At 32.2% G+C, this 19,204-nt stretch overlaps 1 protein-coding gene across 1 annotated transcript; it reads right to left on the reverse strand.

The window, feature by feature from the left end:
• Positions 1-4,044: 4,044 nt before the first annotated feature.
• Positions 4,045-5,713, reverse strand: LOC148761954 (uncharacterized). The gene is made up of 7 exons (XM_088807614.1): positions 5,615-5,713; positions 5,396-5,520; positions 5,225-5,306; positions 4,998-5,130; positions 4,726-4,877; positions 4,537-4,631; positions 4,045-4,437 (listed from the first exon to the last, which is right to left on the reverse strand). Exons 2-7 carry the CDS (start codon positions 5,412-5,414, stop codon positions 4,343-4,345), a joined length of 576 nt encoding a protein of 191 aa, XP_088663740.1. The 5' UTR covers positions 5,415-5,520; positions 5,615-5,713; the 3' UTR covers positions 4,045-4,342.
• Positions 5,714-19,204: the final 13,491 nt, after the last annotated feature.

A 19,204-nucleotide genomic window follows, 5' to 3' on the forward strand; every position in this document is an offset into this window, starting at 1 on the left:
TTTTGTTGGCCTTACGAATCCCTTCAATGGAGACTTAGTGAATTTTGACTCTTTTAAACTAGTAAGTGGCAAAGTCAAATTTTTTAAGCCTTCAATAAGGTCATTATTTTCCTTTGTAGATGAAGATGATTTCTTTCCCTTTCCCTTTGATGATTGTCCTTCGTCATTTCCCTGATCGCCTTTGGATTGTACTTCTTCGACAAAAGTACTTTCCAAGTAGAACTTAGCATCAGCCAAATGTGCCTCTGCTGTAGTAAATGGCTTAACATCTACTATGACTGTCTTCACTTGATCATTTCTACAATATTTGAAGCATTGATGAAGCGTCGATGATACTATACCATTTTTATGTATCCAAGGTCGCCCTAACAACATGTTATATGTTGTCTTAGCATCAATCACATGAAATAATGGATTAGATTCCATATCATCAATGAAAAGTTGAAGTCTAACTTTTCCTATAGATCTTTGCCATTCAAGATTACAACCTCGGATCATCAAGTGACTCTTTGATAATTCATCAAGAGGAATCCCAAGCTCTTTCATTGTTTTTAGTGGGAGTAAGTTGACAGTAGATCCATCATCTATTTGGATTCGATTGATCTTCTGTTCACGACTATATCCCTGAACAAAAAGAGGCCGATTATGAGGGGTAGACCCCAACAATAAGTCTTCGTCAAAAAATGTAATTGCTGCACCATAAGAGGAATTAGAATTGAACTTAAATTTTTCTTCACTCCCAACGTCTTCATCGATTTGGAAACATGATGTGGGAATTGGATTTTGATTTTTGAATTGCATTGGCATGAAATCATTCAAAGTGATTGGTCGTCTAGGCCTTTGCACCATCAAATTTTCACACTTGCCCATACTTATTTTTCTTGGCATTGCTTTTAGCATCATCTTCCTAGATGGTTGTTTCACCATTTTGGATCTTTTTGGCACTTGCATGTCCTTGGGAAGACTTTTCTTTTTTTTTCTCCGATGAGTAACTAGGATCCATCCTTCATTGTCTAGATCCTCACTTGTAAAGCCACAAGCTTTGCCCCCATTATCTTGAGGATTGGACATTTTTTTTACATTCGGAGTCAACATTATATAGTCGAAGGACCCGAACTTTATCTTGCTCCACACTTTAAGTGGAGAAAGCATGCTTGCTGTTGATGCTACATTTGCTGTAGCCATTTCTTCTTCAAACTCAATTTTCCCATCCTGGTATAAACTTATGATTTTGTCTTTTAAGACAAAACATTTTTCAATGGGGTGACCAATTAAACGATGGTACTTGTAGTAGTTTGAGTCATTTACTTGATCAGCTTCTTCCGATCGCTTCATTTCTGGCAATTGGATGAGCTTAGCTTTCAGAAGTTCTTCCAACATTCCTACGATATTTGAGTCAGGGAAAGGATACTTTTTCTCTTGTCTTTCTTTCAAAGATTCTTTCTTTTTATCCTGTGAGGGACTAGGCTTTGTTTCTTGGGTTTTCTTTGAATTGGCATTCATTTTGATAGGCTTGGTATTTACAGTCATAGACTGTTTTCCTTCGCCCTTATCTGCCAAAGCTTTGCCCCATTTGCGGAGATCTTGCTTACCTTTCCTTGGCTCTTGCACTGGAGGTCTTTGATTTCCAGCGGCTAACATGCTTAATTCCATGTCATGAGCGCGAGTAGCTAATTCCCCAAAAGTTTTAGGCTTAATGCCTTGAAGAATATAGCGTAACCCCCAATTCATCCCTTGGATGCACATATCAAGAGCTGAGGACTCAGACAATCGCTCTTTGCAATTAAGACTGAGATTTCTCCACCTATGGATATAATCAATCACAGGCTCATCTTTCCATTGGTGCGAACTTGTAAGTTCAATCATACTCACCACACGTCGAGTGCTATAGAAGCGATTAAGGAACTCACGTTCTAATTGCTCCCAATTATCAATCATCCCAAGCTCTAAGTCTGTGTACCAATCAAAAGCATTGCCTTTTAAAGAGCGAACAAACTGCTTCACCATAAGATCACCATAAGTGCCAGCGTTGTTACAAGTTTCTATGAAGTGTGCAACATGTTGACGAGGATTTCCTTTACCATCAAACTGTTGGAACTTTGGTGGCTGATAGTTTGGTGGCATCTTCATGCGATCAATCCTTTGAGAATATGGCTTGGCATATGTGTATGAAGGTTGAGTGACACTTTCCACTTGTTCCTTGATGGCTTCTTTGATGAGTTCCTTCAATTGATTGATGACTGCTTCATTAGATTTTTGTTGGAGATTATTTTCCACTTCTGTAGTGGAATTCTCCTCATTATCTTGGCGTTGATTTTGACCAAGATTCATTGGTGCCTTTCCAGTAAGGCTACTAAATTTTGCCATCATTGAGGTAATTTGTTCATCCTTTTCTCTGATGCTTGTTGTTAGAGATTCCACAGTCTTTGCAAGAAGCGCAACTTGTTCTTCTAGAGATGACAACCATCATTCCAGAATCGACTTTTGATAAAGAGCTTTGGTGAGGGGATGATGAAACAGAGCTACTGCTTGAGTAGCCATCATATTCCTTGAGTTGATTGGTACTTAATCCTTTAGAGGAAGCAAGTTGCATGGTAAGGACTTCTTCGGAACTTGGAGAAGAAGCATCATACAAAGGATTTTGGGTTAAGGACTGTGAGAGTTTGATCATACAATTTAGTAAGAGCTTCTGTTTTTCTCCGAGTACCATATGGATGTGTTGGAACATCTGTGCTTGATGATGAGGTTGGAAAGACTATAGGATTCACTCTAGCAGGCTTGACAATAGGTTTATTGGCGATACTCCTCTTACGAGCCATTTCAACTTGGAGATATTTGGAGATTTGCTTGAAGAAAGAAGATGAGAGGCAGAGATTGTCCCACTAGGTGTGCCAGAAATTTGTACACACAAATTTCTCGTCGAAATTTCTTGACTTGAAAATTATGAGACAAATACAAATATTTGATGAAGTGAGTGATGATCTCTGGAAATTACTCTGATTAATTTCTTCAATTCATCTTCAAGAGTCACAAACTTGGACTTAGTCTTGATCACGAACGTGCTTGATCTTCGCGTCAAGGGTCTTCACGACTTAATCTTCATACGGACGTACTTGATCTTCGCGTCAAGGGTCTTCACGGCTTAGTCTTGATCACGAATTTGCTTGATCTTCGTGTCAAGGGTATTCACGACTTAGTCTTGATCACGAACTTGCTTGATCTTCGCATCAAGGGTTTTCACGACTTAGTCTTGATCACGAACGTGCTTCACTTAATATCTTGATCACGAACTTCGCTTAATATCTTTATCACGAACTTCGCTTAATATCTTGATCACGAACTTCGTTGTTGCTTGATCACGAACTTCATTGTTGCTTGATCTTTACTTCAGAAATCTTCTATTCTTCTTGATCTCTAAAATGCTCTCAATCTTCGAATGCTCCCAATCTTCGAATGCCTCTGAATCTTCGAATGCCCCTGAATCTTTGAATGCCTCTGAATGAATGAAAATGGCTAGGGGGAGCCCCCTATTTATAATGTTTGGTGGGAGACTTTAATGAGAATGTAATCTCTTTGAATTATCTCTAAATTATTTTAATTTATTTAGAGATAAATCATGATGACTCATTAAAAGTCTTTTGATTGGTCGGACCTTGAGTCCTTGAATTTTGATTGGCCGAAGTTAGGTATTATCTCTAAATTATCTCAATTTATTAGAGATAAATTAAATAATCCAATTTGAGTTTTATCTCTAAATTAATATAATTATTATAGATAAATTAAATGACCAATAATTAAATTTTGATTGGTCAAAATATAAATATTATCTCTAAATTATTTTGATTTATTTAGAGATAAATTGAATGACTAATAACTAAATTTTGATTGGTCAAAAATATGAATATTATCTCTAAATTATCTTGATTTATTTAGAGATAAATTGAATGACCAATAACTAATTTTTTGATTGGTCCAATTTAAATATTATTTTCAAATTATCTCAAGGGATAAATATATATCAATAAGAGAATTGGTTCAACTATATGTCTTTAAAATAATCCAACCAATAAATTCATTATTTTATAATTAATTACATGGTTATGACATCATTAAATCCACATGGCAGCACGTAATTGGCTGATAATTTTTTTCTCCTTCTACATATTGTTGTAAAAAAAAAGTAAGTGAATCGAAAGAGTTTACCTATTCAATTTTCATCTTCTTTCCTAAGGACTCCTCTGGAAATAATTCCTTTGCAACTTGTACATTTGTTGGTGATGGTGGCATTTCCAATTGGTTGTCTTGGATTGTCAGCAATGATGGTTGGGAACATATAGGTTGTTCATTTGTACATTTTGGATGTTGCAGTTGAGGAGTCTGTCAGGTTGGCAAAGTCAAAGATTTTGAAAATTGTGAGTCCAGCTTCTATTGCTTTTCCTGTAAGGCCAACTTTGAATGTTTTTCTTGCATTGATGAGTGTTTTGACAGGAAGTGGAAGTACCATTTTGTCTATTGTTTTGATTGCAACCAACTCACCAATGGTAGCACCGATTAGCTTTTCAGCTTGTTGACCAAAAGCAAGCAGTTGAATTTTTCCAGTTAGATCTTCAACTATTAGTTCCAAAATCATTCTGCAGTGAAAGTTGAAAATTTGCATCATTTGTACAATTTATAAAAATAAATTTTTTAGTAATGCCAATTGGAAGAAACTTTAAAGGTACTTACGTTAAAACTGGTGTTTTTTCATCATGGATCGGGCACCAAAATTTGCCAGCACAGAATCGCAAACCTACTGCACATTGATTACAGGCGTTGTAGTACCATCCGTTTGGTGCTTGAACATCAATGATGTTTGCAGTGAGTTGGAACTTTGTATTCTATCATTTTCAAAAACAATATTGTGTGCATGTAAAAAACAGTATGATTTTTGTTTCATTAAGGATGTTAAACTACTGATTTTTGTTTATTTGTTAGAAAGAGGTAGAAGTATATTTTACCAATGCCTTTTTTGGTTCAATTGCCAGCAGATCAGCTACATGAATGTCTGAGACTGTGGATTGTTGTGTAGAGTGAAATTGAGTGCATGCTTCCAACAGTTGAAGGTCTGCTTGTATGGGTTGTTTTTGGTATCTAGTAAATAATGATGCATTGTTAGTTTTTTTGTTTTTTCTGTTAATGTTAATATTTATTGTTGAATGTAATAACAAAAGGGTGATAACATTACCTTTGTTTGAGTTCATGGACCTCTGAAATTTCAGGATCAATGTATATTCTTATTGCTGAGCAAGATGATGCATACAATGATCCTACAAATTGGCAGCACTTATTTGTTAGTATATTTTGTATGTATAATATGCAATGCTGTTAGTATAATGCTAATATAAGATATACTCACGCATGTAAGTTTTAATCATCAATCCAGCAAATGCAAGCACAACATTTGTGTTTCTCTGTAGTATTTCTTGTTCTTGAATGGATAATGCTATATCTCCATACAACACAACTTTTAAGCTCTCACAACTGTATGAAATTATGAAATAGTGCTAGTTATTAGTTATGAAATTATTGTAGTATAATTCTAAAAATTTCAAAGTTAATATTATTTTTCATTTACCTTGCATTTTGGATGTAGATGTCTCGTTTTTGAACAGGAACATCTCTATTGTTTAGTTGCACTTTTGTTACAGGTGTTATTGTTGTGACAATGCCAATAACATCTAATGTTATTTCATGCAAAAACAATTAAGAAAAAATGAGAAAAGTTGTTGTAAAATAAACTATGATTTTGTAGTGTATTTTTAAGGTTACCTGTCAAGATTTTTTTTTTTTTATATCTTATCAGGAAGATCTTTGAAGTGAACAAAATTGAAGTAGTAGTCTGGATATTGAGTGTTGTCTTCAACAATTTCTTTTACTTCTGACATTCTTGATAGAACTATCATCAGGTCTTCAGGAAGAACATTGAAGTTGTGCTTTGATTTCATAATTCGATACTTGTCAATGAGATAGACAGCACCTTCTTTCAACATTGGTATAAATAGAGGTGCATCAAAACCTCTAATCATCGCTTGCATAACATTTTTCTGTGAGTAGGAATAATGATTAAGTTAAAAACTTGTTTTATTGTTTGATATATTGTTTTTTACAATTAGGCAGAGAAAATGGTGTTGTGAAATTTACCTTGACATCAGCAATTAAAAAGTCAAGACTGAGTAGATTTTTTGGATTGTTTGGAGTTGTAGATTTCCAAATCCTAAGAATCTTGACTTTGATTGGTGTTGGTGGTTTGAACAGCTGTAAGTCAATAAGATATTCATTATCCATTTCTTCCTGCAAAAGCAGAATGGAAAAAGGTAATTAGTTTTCAATTGAAACAGTAATCATAATTGGTAAAAATTATAATCAATGGAGTTAGTAGTTATGGACATTAGGTTGTAAGAATATGAAATATAAAAATTTATTTTACACTTAAAATGAATAATAATATTCAAGTATAATAAACAAAAAGATATTAATTAAATCAACAATATGTACAGGAAATAGTGCAGAAAATAAAATACTATAAATATCAAATATAATCAATTTGTAGTCAATAAAGTATAATATAGGAAAGAAAACATAGAGAATTGTCTTAAAGAAAGGAAGAAATTGCAATGACCTGGTTGTAAATGGATACAGTTTGCAACAGATTATGAGATCCACAAATGAAACAGCTAATAATGTAGTAAAAGTTGAGGTGCAAAAGATAAGAGGATCTAATTAGATAAAAGGTACTAATGCTGAGGCTAAGGAATGTTAGAAAGAAAGAGGTTGTATGCAGTTAAGCATGATAGGGATTTGTTGGATTGTTAGTGTTTTTGTGTCTGTCAGCAACAAAATGTTTTTCTTATTGCTAAGTTCTTTTGTTGAAAGTGAATTTGTTTTTTTGTGTCTTTTTAATTGAAATGCAGGGTTGTTTTGTTTTTGAGTGCTGTGTGGTCTCTTTGGGAAAAAGGATGGAAAGCTGTAGGTTTTTTTGTTCCCTATAGCTCTATACAGGGGTTGACACCTATACTACGAATTGTCTGTATGTATTTGGTTGTATAGTTTTATGATCAATACAAATTTTTTGAACTTCAAAAAAATATTTGATATTTGAAAAGTAATAGAATAAAAGAAAGGAAAATAATAAAAACAAATTCTTAAACACTTCAAATTGAAACATCTTATCATGAAACTGATAAATATCAAAATTATATGGAACAATCAAAACAATAAAATAGTAAAAAAAAACAGAGGTCTTCTTATTAGTTAAAGAACAACCAAACCATAACAGAAAAATTGACTTAGACAAAATAAAGTATTCCTGTAGCTTATATATTGTAAAACTTATTGTTTTATGCACATAGAAGATACAAAACATAAGCTAACATTAAACTATTGAAAGAAAAAAAAGAATCCCTAACAATCAGTGAAGAAAAAAAAAGAATAATAAGAAAAAAGTACAGTCTTTGGAAACTAATGGAATACAAAAAAATCAAATAGCAGAACATACACAAACGAAAACCAGTGAACAATATTAGACAAAGTAAATGTTTGTATTACAAATAAACACAATCTAACTATAATAACAAAACCAAAAAAATACATCATTGATAATCAATCAAAAACAAAAAACAATAATAAGAAAAAAATAGAACCTTTCGAGATGAGTGAAACAGATAAAAACAAAGAACCAGAATGTAGATAAACCAAAAAGGCAAAGAGTAATCTAGAAGCTAAACGTGTCTCTTATAAACAAAAAGAAATAAATGTGTCTCTTACAAAGAAAAAAAAAGTATAATATTTATAATACAAAAAGGCAAAGGAATTGGAAAAACTGATAAATAGTGGGACAAACTCAAATGACCGGTCAATAACAGTGCCTGCATTAACATAAAAATTATACAGAAAAGTCATGCCAACTGACAATTGACATGACGAAGGAAGAGAATATAAATTTGTATATACTTTATGGTTTTCTTGTTTCTAATGATCAAAACGACACAGTTTCAAAAACTAATAAAACTCTAACAGCAAAACCCAACCTCTCACAGTAGTACCTAAATCAAAATCCACTAAATAAGTTAACTATTCAATGTTCCTAAAAATTTTCTGATTTTATCTATCAGGAACATAAGAATATGATCAATCGATACTGATAGAACCACAATTTATGAACACATATAACCACAACTTATATTAAACGATGTGAACTAAAAATAAATGGGATATGTAAATACCTTTAACATATAATAATGTTAAATTCAAAATGCCACCCCCTTCCCAAAAGGCAAAACTGTGGTGTATATCATAAACCTTTGCCATATCTATTTGATAAAAATCAATCTCAAACTATTTGCATAAAATTGACGAAAATCTTTATAATAGTAAAATAGAGAACATGATTACCACTTAGATATCAATTAAAGGAACGCCACTACAGTATGAAAAAACAAAGTTAGACATGAATAATAAATCGTAGCAATCAAACTCAACGAAATGTTAAAAATCCTTTAATTCAGACTAAATACTGTTCAATAGTTAAACATAGCATTTGTTTTTTCACAAAAAGACTGAATATTCAAAAATAAAATAGCAAAAAGAATAAAGTGAGCTTCAAAAAGAGTGAAATATGCAATATTAATAAATTTAATTTTTCCTAAACCCCTCCCTCAGTCCAACCAAAATTAAGAAGATAGTGATAAAACGACAATAAATCCCAATTGCAATAACAAATAGTGAATCATATAATACAAAAACAGATGATATGCTTAGAGTGGTTAGGTCTTGTGACGATCATCATCGGATGATTCGGCAAGACCTTGGACTTCTTCGATCTGTAACTCCTTGCCATCGAGCTCTAAAATCTGTTGGATCTATCGCCTTTCTACTTCCTCTCTTATTTCCTTGTTTTGAGCACTTTGCTGTTTTTTCTCTTTTTTCTCTTTTCATTACCTTGTCCCTGCCACCGAAACCGTCGCCCACCCCACAACAATTTTCCCTTGGGAAACTGAAGAACCGTTCATTCCTTCTTCGCCCACTCTCTTCCCAATCAACCAAAAACGATTTATTGCCCTACCTTTCCCCATTAACCAACAAAAAACAATCGAATTCTTCTCTCCTTTGCCTCCGTTAAACCTTTCAACCACTGCAGTTCTTCATCCCTTCCTTTTTCAACTTTTTTTGTTTTCTCTACTTCTTTCAATAACTTCCGGCTGTCCCTATCTTCTTGTTGTTCTTCTCCTTTCGTTGGATACAAATAAAACAAAAAAAAATCTAAAATGACTTGCTTCCTATTGTTCTTCTTTTTTCCTTGCAGGTGAACAAAAGGGAAAAAGAACCATAAAATCACTCACCGTCCTCAGCTAATAACAGGAAAAAACAATCTAACCCCACCAAAGGAGCAAAACGACGTTGTTTTTATCAAACAAAGGGGCAAAAGGCAAGAGTTGACAACCTGAAAACGACGTCGTTTGGATGGAAGAAAAAAAAATAGAACATCCAATTGAATGACACTTGTCATTCAATTGGACATACAATTGAATGAAATTAAAACAGTGACTCCTGATTCTCCTTTTATATATAGTATAGATATATATATATATATATATATATATATATATATAATCCACTCACCTGGAAGATACAACTTCCAAAAAGTGGTGAAGCAGAGTGGAAACTGCTTTGATGCATGCTTCCTGAGTCAATGCGCATTTGACTGAAAGCAATGAAACTTTTAAAGCGAGGTTTGGATCGATTGATAAAAAAATTATCAATAAAAATAATATATAAAAGATATAGTATTTAATTTTTACTGAAGGGTAGTCTTATTATTTTTTTAATGTCATTTAAGAAAAAAAAGAGGTGGTCAAGGTGTAGAAGGAGAAAAATTATCAACCAATTACGTGTCGCCACATGGATTTAATGATGTCATAATCACATAATTAATTATAAAATAATTAATTTATTGGTTGGATTATTTTAAAGACATATAGTTGAACCAATTGGTATATATTTATCCATTGAGATAATTTAAAAATAATATTTAAATTGGACCAATCAAAAAATTAGTTATTGGTCATCTAATTTATCTCTAAATAAATTAAAATAATTTAGAGATAATATTTATACTTTTGACCAATCAAAAATTAGTTATTGGTTATCCAATTTATCTCTAAATAAATCAAAATAATTTAGAGATAGTATTCCTATATTTGACCAATCAAAATTTAATTATTGGTCATTTAATTTATCTCTAATAATTATATTAATTTAGAGATAAAATTGGATTGTTTAATTTATCTCTAAATAAATTGAGATAATTTAAAAATAATACCTAACTTCGGCCAATCAAAATTCAAAGACTCAAGGTCCGGCCAATCAAAAGACTTTTAATGAGTCATCATAATTTATCTATAAATAAATTAAAATAATTTAGAGATAATTTAAAGAGATTACATTCTCATCAAAGTTTCCCACCAAACATTATAAATAGGGGGCTCCTCCAAGCCATTTGATTCATTTAGAGGCATTTGAAGATTCAGAAGCATTCGAAGATTGGGAGCATTCGAAGATTGAGAGCATTTCAGAGATCAACAAGAATAGAAGATTTCTGAAGTTAAGATCAAGCAACAACGAAGTTCGTGATCAAGATATCAAGCGAAGTTCGTGATCAAGATACTGTGTTCATGATCAAGATTAAGTCATCAAGACCCTTGAAGCGAAGATCAAGTGTTCGTAATCAAGATTAAGTCGTCAAGACCCTTGAAGCAAAGATCAAACAAATTCGCAATCAAGACTAAATCCAAGTTCGTGACTCTTGAAGACGAATTGAAGAAATTAATTAGAGGAATTTACAGAGGTCATCACTCACATCATCAAATATTTGTATTTGTTTCATAATTTTCAAATCAAGAAATTTCGACGAGAAATTTGTGTGTACACAAGGATCTAAATTTTTCTTTAATTCAATGAAGAAAGAAAAAAAAAAAGAAATCTCACCCCCAAGAGCTGGTGAAGGAATGCTGGAGCCTCCTTTAATACTTCATAAGCAGCCAAGGAGCCTTGAATGAAAACAATTAAAGAGACTCATAAATTTATAGCACTGTAGAAAAGTTCTTTTAAAGGCTTGAAGCAAGGAATGTCCTTGAAATGAAAAGAAAAGAACCAAATTAAAAGCAAGCAGTCATAAAGATGGATTCTAGACCTTAGTTTTGTATAACCAACAAGGACAAGTAACAAATAGTGTCGTCTCATGAAATATGAGTTTAAAGGAATATATCAAGGCTTATGGTGCAAAAAGTGCATGTAAAATATTATTAATTACTCTTATTTTGTTAATTAGTGTTCTAATTAATTAAGAACAATTACTAAAATGTTATTTTTTACATTTTAAAACAAAAAATTATTTTTATTTCAAATGCAGTAATTGATAAATAGATAGATTGATGATTTAGGATACATTGAATGAAAATATTACTTTTAAAAATAACCTTACAAGTAATCTTTGCGGTGCATATCATATGCATCCACGTGTAATTCTATTTTTCCTTGGAGCATCTTTACGAGTGCATATGCATCCACATCTAATGCTATTCTTCCTTCACGCAATTGTCTGTTAGATTCTCAAGGGAGAAGACGAGCGTATTTCATCAACAAATTCAAAGAAGAAACAAGCAGGAGTGGGAAAATTTTATTACTTGGGAATTTCGTTATTTTTTCAAATTGTCAGAGGCCTTACAACTCTAAAAGTTACAATTTCCATACTAATTAGCTTGGTCCAAGACTCTTGTCTTGGACTTATGGTGGGCAATGGTAAATCAAGATCCTTTTGGAATGAAAAGTGGACTGATGACACTGGAAATGAAAGCCTATTGACTTTGTTCACAAGTGAATTAATGGAATTTTTAGAGAACGTTTGTAAGTCTCAAGTTTTCTAAATTTTTTTAAGTGAAAATAATTATGAGCTTTGTCAAAAGCTTTGGAGAGAATCCTAATATTTATTTTCACAACGAAAATTATCTCGAAATAATTATTATTTTTTTAAGTTAGAAGAATCTCTCGGGGGTAATAAAAAATATATGATTCGATCATCTATTATTTTTTTTGTCAAAATAAGATAATTTTATTAATATATAAAAATCGATACAATTACTAATATCCCAATTAAATAATTATAATGATATAGATAAATAAATGTGGTGTAGGAAATCGTGAAAAATTGGCAGATTGCATCATGATGCATATTTGATTTCATCATACGAAAGCCAACCAATGATGGATTTTTAAAGAAATCATAGGTGAAAACTTTCTTGAAAATTTTGAGATCAGAAAATTTTCTAAAATTTCATCAAATTATTTTAAGTTTAGATTTCTTTCCAATATCAGGGGTTTTCATTTACCCAAGAGATAAAAGTGTCATTTGTTTATTTCAAGAGATAATTTTAAGGCAAGAAAATAAACTAGTTTCTTAAAATTCTAGGATAATGACAAAAAGTCAAAAAAATAATAATAAAGAATAGAATTGAGAAAAATAAAACAAAAATAGAATAGGTTAAAATCAAAGTCCTTTTCCACAAAATATTCAATGAATCCAATAATGGAGCTTCTTCAAGGAAATAAGAATAGGACATATTGAATGAAAATATTACTTTTAAAAATAACCTTACAAGTAATCTTAGCAGAGCATATACGTCCGCATATGTAATTCTATTTTTCCTTTGAGCATCTTTAGGAGTGCATATGCCGCCACATCTAATGCTATTCTTCCTTCAAGCAATTGTCTGTTAGATTCTCAGGGCATAGCATGGAAAACAAGGAACCTATGTCATCAACAAATTCAAAGACGAAACAATTCATTAATGTACAAACAGGAGTGGGCAAATTAAAAATTAAAATAAACACATATTCATAAAGTATAAGATAATCAAGAAAATACCGACATCCTAATAATTATGATAAGTGGATTCTTGACACTGTGAGAAGGAAAGAATGGCAGTGGAGCATTGAACTACAGAGACAATTGCTTTGGTCACAAGTAAATCAATGGAATTTTCAGAAAACGTTGTAAATATCAAATTTTTTTAGTGAAAATAATTATGAGCCTTGCCAAAAGCTTTGGAGGGAATCCTAATAATTATTTTCATAAAGAAAATTATCTCTAAATGTAATATCTCGTGCCTTCGTTTAATTATCAATAAGATCGTGTCGATAAAACGAAAGGTCACTTGCTGCAAATTTAAGTGTCGAAAAATAGTTACGGGTGAAACGAATATTTTAAAATAAAATAATATCAAAATGTCAATATTTTATTAATCACAAAAATTAGTCTGAAAGGAGAGTATAAGACTAATTTAAGTGAGCGAGAAGAGGTAAGGAAGAATTGTGGAGAAAAATGACGGTAATTGTACCGCGTGATTTTATTAAATCGAGTTAACGTGGGTAAGTAAATATTTAAATATTATATTGACACCGCGTTGAAGTGTAACTTTAATATTTTGATTGTATACATGTGAAAGAAGAAAAAGAGAAGGAAATTAGAATTTTTAAACGTGTTGAAAGGATTAAATTTTAAAATATAAAAATTAAAAAGTTATGTAGTAAATAAAATGAAATTGAAGATTTATATATAAATTTTAATATTTAAAAAATTAAAATAAATAAATAATAATAAAATAAATAATAAAATAATTGAGAAATGATGGATGAGGATAAAGAAAAGTCAAATAAGAGGTAAAGTGAGATAAAGTGGAGAAATAGAAAGAAAATAGTTGATAAGTACATTAACTTGTCCAATTTATCTTTATATGTGAAAAGTCAATATCAAATAAATTATTATCTTTTTCCTTCTCACCATAATCGACACTTTAAGAAACAAAGAGTCAAAACCATTTTAAGGCAAGTGTGTTAAAAGGTGGGCCGGCCAAGTAAACAAAACTATGATAAAAGAAGTAGATAGAAAAAGGGGTGGGGGAACATTGACAAGAAACTTGTCATGTGTCGACCCCATCATGAAGCAACATTAGGCAAGCCTTTCTTTTGTCTCTTTCATTTTATCATCAGCCAATTGAGAAGATAAAAAAAAGGGAGAAAGAGCCGATTGTGAGTGAAAGATGTGGGGGCCGGCCAGTGCATATAATGAAAGAAGAAATGAAACAAATAAAAAAAAGGATGATGGGACAAGAGATGTCCGGTTTTTCTCCCCCAAACGGCAGCACATGAAATTAATATTTATTTGTCCTTTTTTCTTGCATCAGCCGGCCAATTAAAAAAAAATAAAAAGAGAGAGGAAGAGAGTGGTCTGGAGAGTTGGGACCCGAGAGACAGAAGGAAAATCTGCCAAGCCGGGAACAAAAGGAAAGAAAAAGAGAGAAGGGAGTTCGGCCAGACCAGGAGAGAAAAGAGAAGGAAGAAAGGACAGAAAAAGAGAGATGGAAGTTCGGCCGCACCAAAGAAAGAAAAGAAAGAAAGAAAGGGAGGAAAAGAAAGAGAGAAAGCTGGACTTGTGGTGACCGGGTTTTGATGAGAGAGAGACAGAGAGAGCTTGTGCTGTCCATCGATACTGGTTCATGAGAAGGCCGGCTGGAACAAGGAGGAAGATAAAGGGAAAGAGAAGAAAGGTGGAGACTTGGTCCACTCAGCCCAAATGAGAAGTACGAAAGTAAAGATAGTGTATTGTTGCGGTACGTCGGAGCAAGTAACGAGCAATCGGTAAATAGAAATAGTGATGTAATGTCTCATTATTGTAAGGTGCGCAGGAAATGTTTATTTTAAAATTTTTGTAATTATATATATATATATACATAAGTATGATTTATTTTACATGTAAAAATTATGAAAAATATGAATTGATAGAATTTTAAGAAATTTTGTGATTGTTATGATTTTAAAAGTGTTTTGAGTATATAGAATAAATTATACATAAAGTGTTCTAAATCAAAAAATAAGCTCTTCAAGATGATTTATATCTAAAAAATGTGTCTTATTATTTGTGTGGTGTGTATTTATAGAATTTATTACATATTTATCATGCTATTTTAGTATAAAAATATCATGCAAATATTTACAATGAAAATCTTATGAAAAGAGGGTTTTAGTATGATACGGTGATCAATATTTTGAGAATAATTTAAAATAATTTTTTGAAAATCAAATTTGAATTTTTAAAATGTTTTTGTTTAATCGAGAGATTCGATAGTAGATCGGATATCACATCGGTTAAGTGTGATTCTCGTGCACGAATGAGCTCTAGTTAGTGAACTTTCGGATTGTCAACGGATGAATAGGCGTGGCGGGGGTCACAACCTGTGATGTTTGTGTGCGTGACTAGGCCACCAGTGATAAGTGGTTGCGACCATTTGATATCTTCGATGTTGGTCAACATCGTTGAGACTGTCATGGCAATGTGGGTATCTGGTAGAAGTGATGCTCCCGGATGTTATTACGTGGTAGCGGGATCACGAGTTTATTTCTATTCCCTACTTGAGAGTGGCATCTTTGAGTTTTCAAACTCATATTTCTTTATATGGTGAAAACGAAATTAAACGGTTTTTCCGCAACTTTCTTATTTTTACGGTGAAATGAATTTTAACTTCTCGAATACGAGGCGATTTGTGATTTACATGTAAATTTAAATAACATTCAATTTTATAGGAGCTTGTCCGAATTTATTAATTTGATTTGAGTAAAATGTCAATTGATTTCGACGGTGATATTCTTTTATGTACAATTGTTTTAAATCAATATTTCAAATGATTGTCTTGAAAAAGGTTATTGATTTGTTTTTGAGTGGAAACTTTTATCTGCTTTGATTGATTTACCACTTGAAATGATTCCAATGCATAAGAAATTCTCACTTTTTCATACAAGGCACAAACTACCGTTCGAAATAAATAGTTTTTATAATCTTACATTTTAATATTCAAAATTATCTGTTGTTTACTTGTTTCCCATCTACGTCTTATTCATGGAACCGATGATTACTGAATCTGTGACACTCACACCTCTCTTTTTCCCTTTTTGCAGATAGGGATCGGCATAGCGTGTAATCATCGGCGCGTATGGTTCACTGTGGATAGGTAAAGGCATCTCATAGCATTTTTTCTCGAGTCGTTTCGTTGTTAAAGGTCGAGTTGTAGTACTTTGGTATTATTATGTAAATAAATATTAGTTTTGATATAAATTGTCAAACCCTGTTCTATAAAATAATTATGACGTCATTTACATGCTCAATCGAATATTTGCATATTTAGGAATTTCGAGAAATCGTTAAAAGACGATATTGCTCCTAACAGTACTATTAAGTCGATTAAATCTCGAATTAGTTCAAATAAGAGTTTTAAGCTAAAATTAAGAGTTTCACGTTCTAGGGATGACTCAAAATGGTAATTCAGAGTTCGATGATCAATTTGGAGTCAAACCAAAATTTTCACTATCTAGGGGCAAAATGGTCATTTGTCACTTGGGGACAAAATGAGAATTTTAAGAAAAGATTTTTTTTTGGCCCCATTTAACTTATTGGAGTATGATTTGAGTATTAGAGTATAATTTGAGGGTTTGGCAGTGAAAAAGTTTAATTCCGGTGATTTTTAGAGTGTAGGGGCAAAATCGTAATTTTTTCACCGACAGACAAAATTTGAGATTTTGAGAGAAATTAGATCACATTTGACAAATTGGAGAATAGTATGAGTATAAGGGATGAAAAATATATCAATGGGTAATTTTTCAATTTTTGAAGTAAATGTAATTTTTGACTTTTGCGGGAGTAAAAGTGTAAATTTTAAAAATTACTCCACCAAGACTTTGGATGAGTCTGAGAATTTTATCTAAGCTATGGATATATGGGACAAGTGTATGGTGAAAATTTGGAAACAAATGGATGGCTAGAATTTAAGAAATTAATAAAACAAAAAAAATGAATAAAATAATATTATCTTATTTTAGCCTTTAAAAAGGTCAAAATTTTCAGAATCTCATCTTCTTCAAGCCGTCCAAACCAGGAGGGAAAAGGGGGAAAAGAAATAAGAACCCTAGCTGAAAATTTTGGGGAAAATCAAGAGAAATCAAGAAATTAAGCATTAAAAAGGTAAATTTCATTGATTTTCCTTGTGATATTCACTACCCATGCATTTTTTTCTCATTTTCATGCAAAATTAGAAAGTGGGTATGGACACCCATGCTGGCCAAACCTCCATAGATGAGTTTTGAGCTTGAGTTTTAGTTGATTTTAATTGAATTAAGTAATTTTAGTTAGGTTATATTGAAATATAACAAAAATAAGTTAGAGAAATAACTTTCTCCCATTGAAACCCATTATGCCGAATTTTTTAGGGGAATATTGGCTGCTGATCTTGATGTTTTATTTGAGGAATTATGATGAATAATGATGAATTATGAGCCTAGAAAAATAATGAGAATTTTCGGAGAAAAAATATGAATTTTTACCCACTAGGGGTATTTTCGTAATTTGCTATCGAGACTGATAATTTGCATCACACTAAGGGACATTAAGTCAATTTGGGTGCAATTGAGGTATAGAAACTGAAAAAAATTAATTTGGAGTTTAAACAGACGCATATATCGATTTATCGGGTAAAAGATTGAAATAGGCTAACATCACGTTTAGGTAAAATTTAGACATTTTGCACTTCATATCATGCATTAGTAGCATAAAATTAGTTTATTTTGGTTTAGTACCAAAGTAGTAAACCTCTTAATTGTGCAATTTGTCAAGGTGGCGAATCCTCTTGTAAGGGCAAAGAAATCGCACCCGAGAAGTAATAGTTGGAGTACTCGAATTTAGTTTTCGAAAACTGTGAGTAAACTTATTATCGTCTTAATTATCTAGAGTAGTTTTATACAATTGTGTGATTTTATGAAAAATGGGTTTAAATGGTAAATTGCTATGTTTTAGAAGAAATTGTGATTTTATAAAATGATTTTATAAATTTTCTAAAAAATCGAATACTATTTTTGAAAATAGAGTAATTGGAGACTGCCTACTTGTGTTGTAAAATTATGATTTGAATTAAATGGCTTGTGATAAATTGGCATGATTGGCTGAATTTATACTTGTGTTGAAAAATATGAACTGTCTGTTTTGCCTTGATAAATTGGTTAGTAATGTAATTGCCATACTATGCCATTGAGATTTGATCAATTGGTGGATTATAGATTAGCTATTGCAGTGGTGGGGGGTTCCGTGGACCAGCCTATTAGAGGGGCACGGTAAACTCCTTTATATTCTCACCTCGGTCGTAGAGGCGCGTAAGGTATCTCCTGAGGTGGACTTTTTGAGTGTACTTTACGTTAACCACCACGTGAGAGTGAGACTCAGCCAACGCCAAGGAACGGTTGTGATGTTCAACGAAAAATGTGTTTTATGCGAAATATGAATTTTTAACAGCCTTGGTGGTCTCAGTGGGATACCTTGACGAAGGTACCCGCGAGAATGATTTTGGCAGGAGTCAAGTTTTGTGAGATATATAAGCCATGTTGATTAATTAAGTAAACTGAATATTCATGTTATGAAATATATATTGGAAAAGAATATTTTAATTCGTCTCCATTTACTCGTCTTTAGATAGTTTAGATGGTGTCTGTTTACTCACTGAGATTTTATAATCTCACCACCCTCAATTCCCCACATTTTAGTCTTGGGATAGCCGGTAGATAGCCGATTGCATCAAGGAATTCAGTTAGCCTTGCATCGACAAAATTGTAGGTTCACAGACTCGCATCTTATTGGTTAATTGGAGGCCCACGTGTCATTGTAAAAGTAATTTTATACTTTAGTTATTTGATTGAAAGTATGTATGAACATATTTAGCTTTTACACCATGTTTTTGGTGGGTTTTGGTGTTTTCGAAAAAAAATAACGAAAATGCCCCCATGAGTTAGAAAATAATATTTTATTGTTTTGATTTGAAAAAGACTTATGATTTCTTGAAATGCGAGATTTAATAACTGTCGCTCACTGGGGAGATGCATAAGCTGATACTAAGTCTTGCGGGGTTTCGATCGGTATTCGGGGTAATAAGTGCCTATCGAGACGTCGCGGAGGTTGTCACGGGCCCGATGGAGAGTTCCGGGTCGTGACATAAATGAAAATTTGAGATTTTTTTTGAACTCAATGTATTTAATCGTGATGTTATGACTTAAAGATCAAAATTGAATTACTATGCTT

Source organism: Theobroma cacao, chromosome 6 (assembly GCF_053813885.1).
Source record: "Theobroma cacao isolate CCN51 chromosome 6, ASM5381388v1, whole genome shotgun sequence".
In the NCBI taxonomy this organism is placed as follows: Eukaryota; Viridiplantae; Streptophyta; class Magnoliopsida; order Malvales; family Malvaceae; genus Theobroma; species Theobroma cacao.

Bases quoted from the DNA above. Each gene is read 5' to 3' on its own strand.
- LOC148761954 (XM_088807614.1), bottom strand. The intron at 5,131-5,224 runs GTAATGTTATCA...ATTATTTACTAG, and splicing joins GTCCATGAACTCAAACAAAG to ATACCAAAAACAACCCATAC. The intron at 4,878-4,997 runs GTAAAATATACT...TGAAAATGATAG, and splicing joins TTGAACCAAAAAAGGCATTG to AATACAAAGTTCCAACTCAC.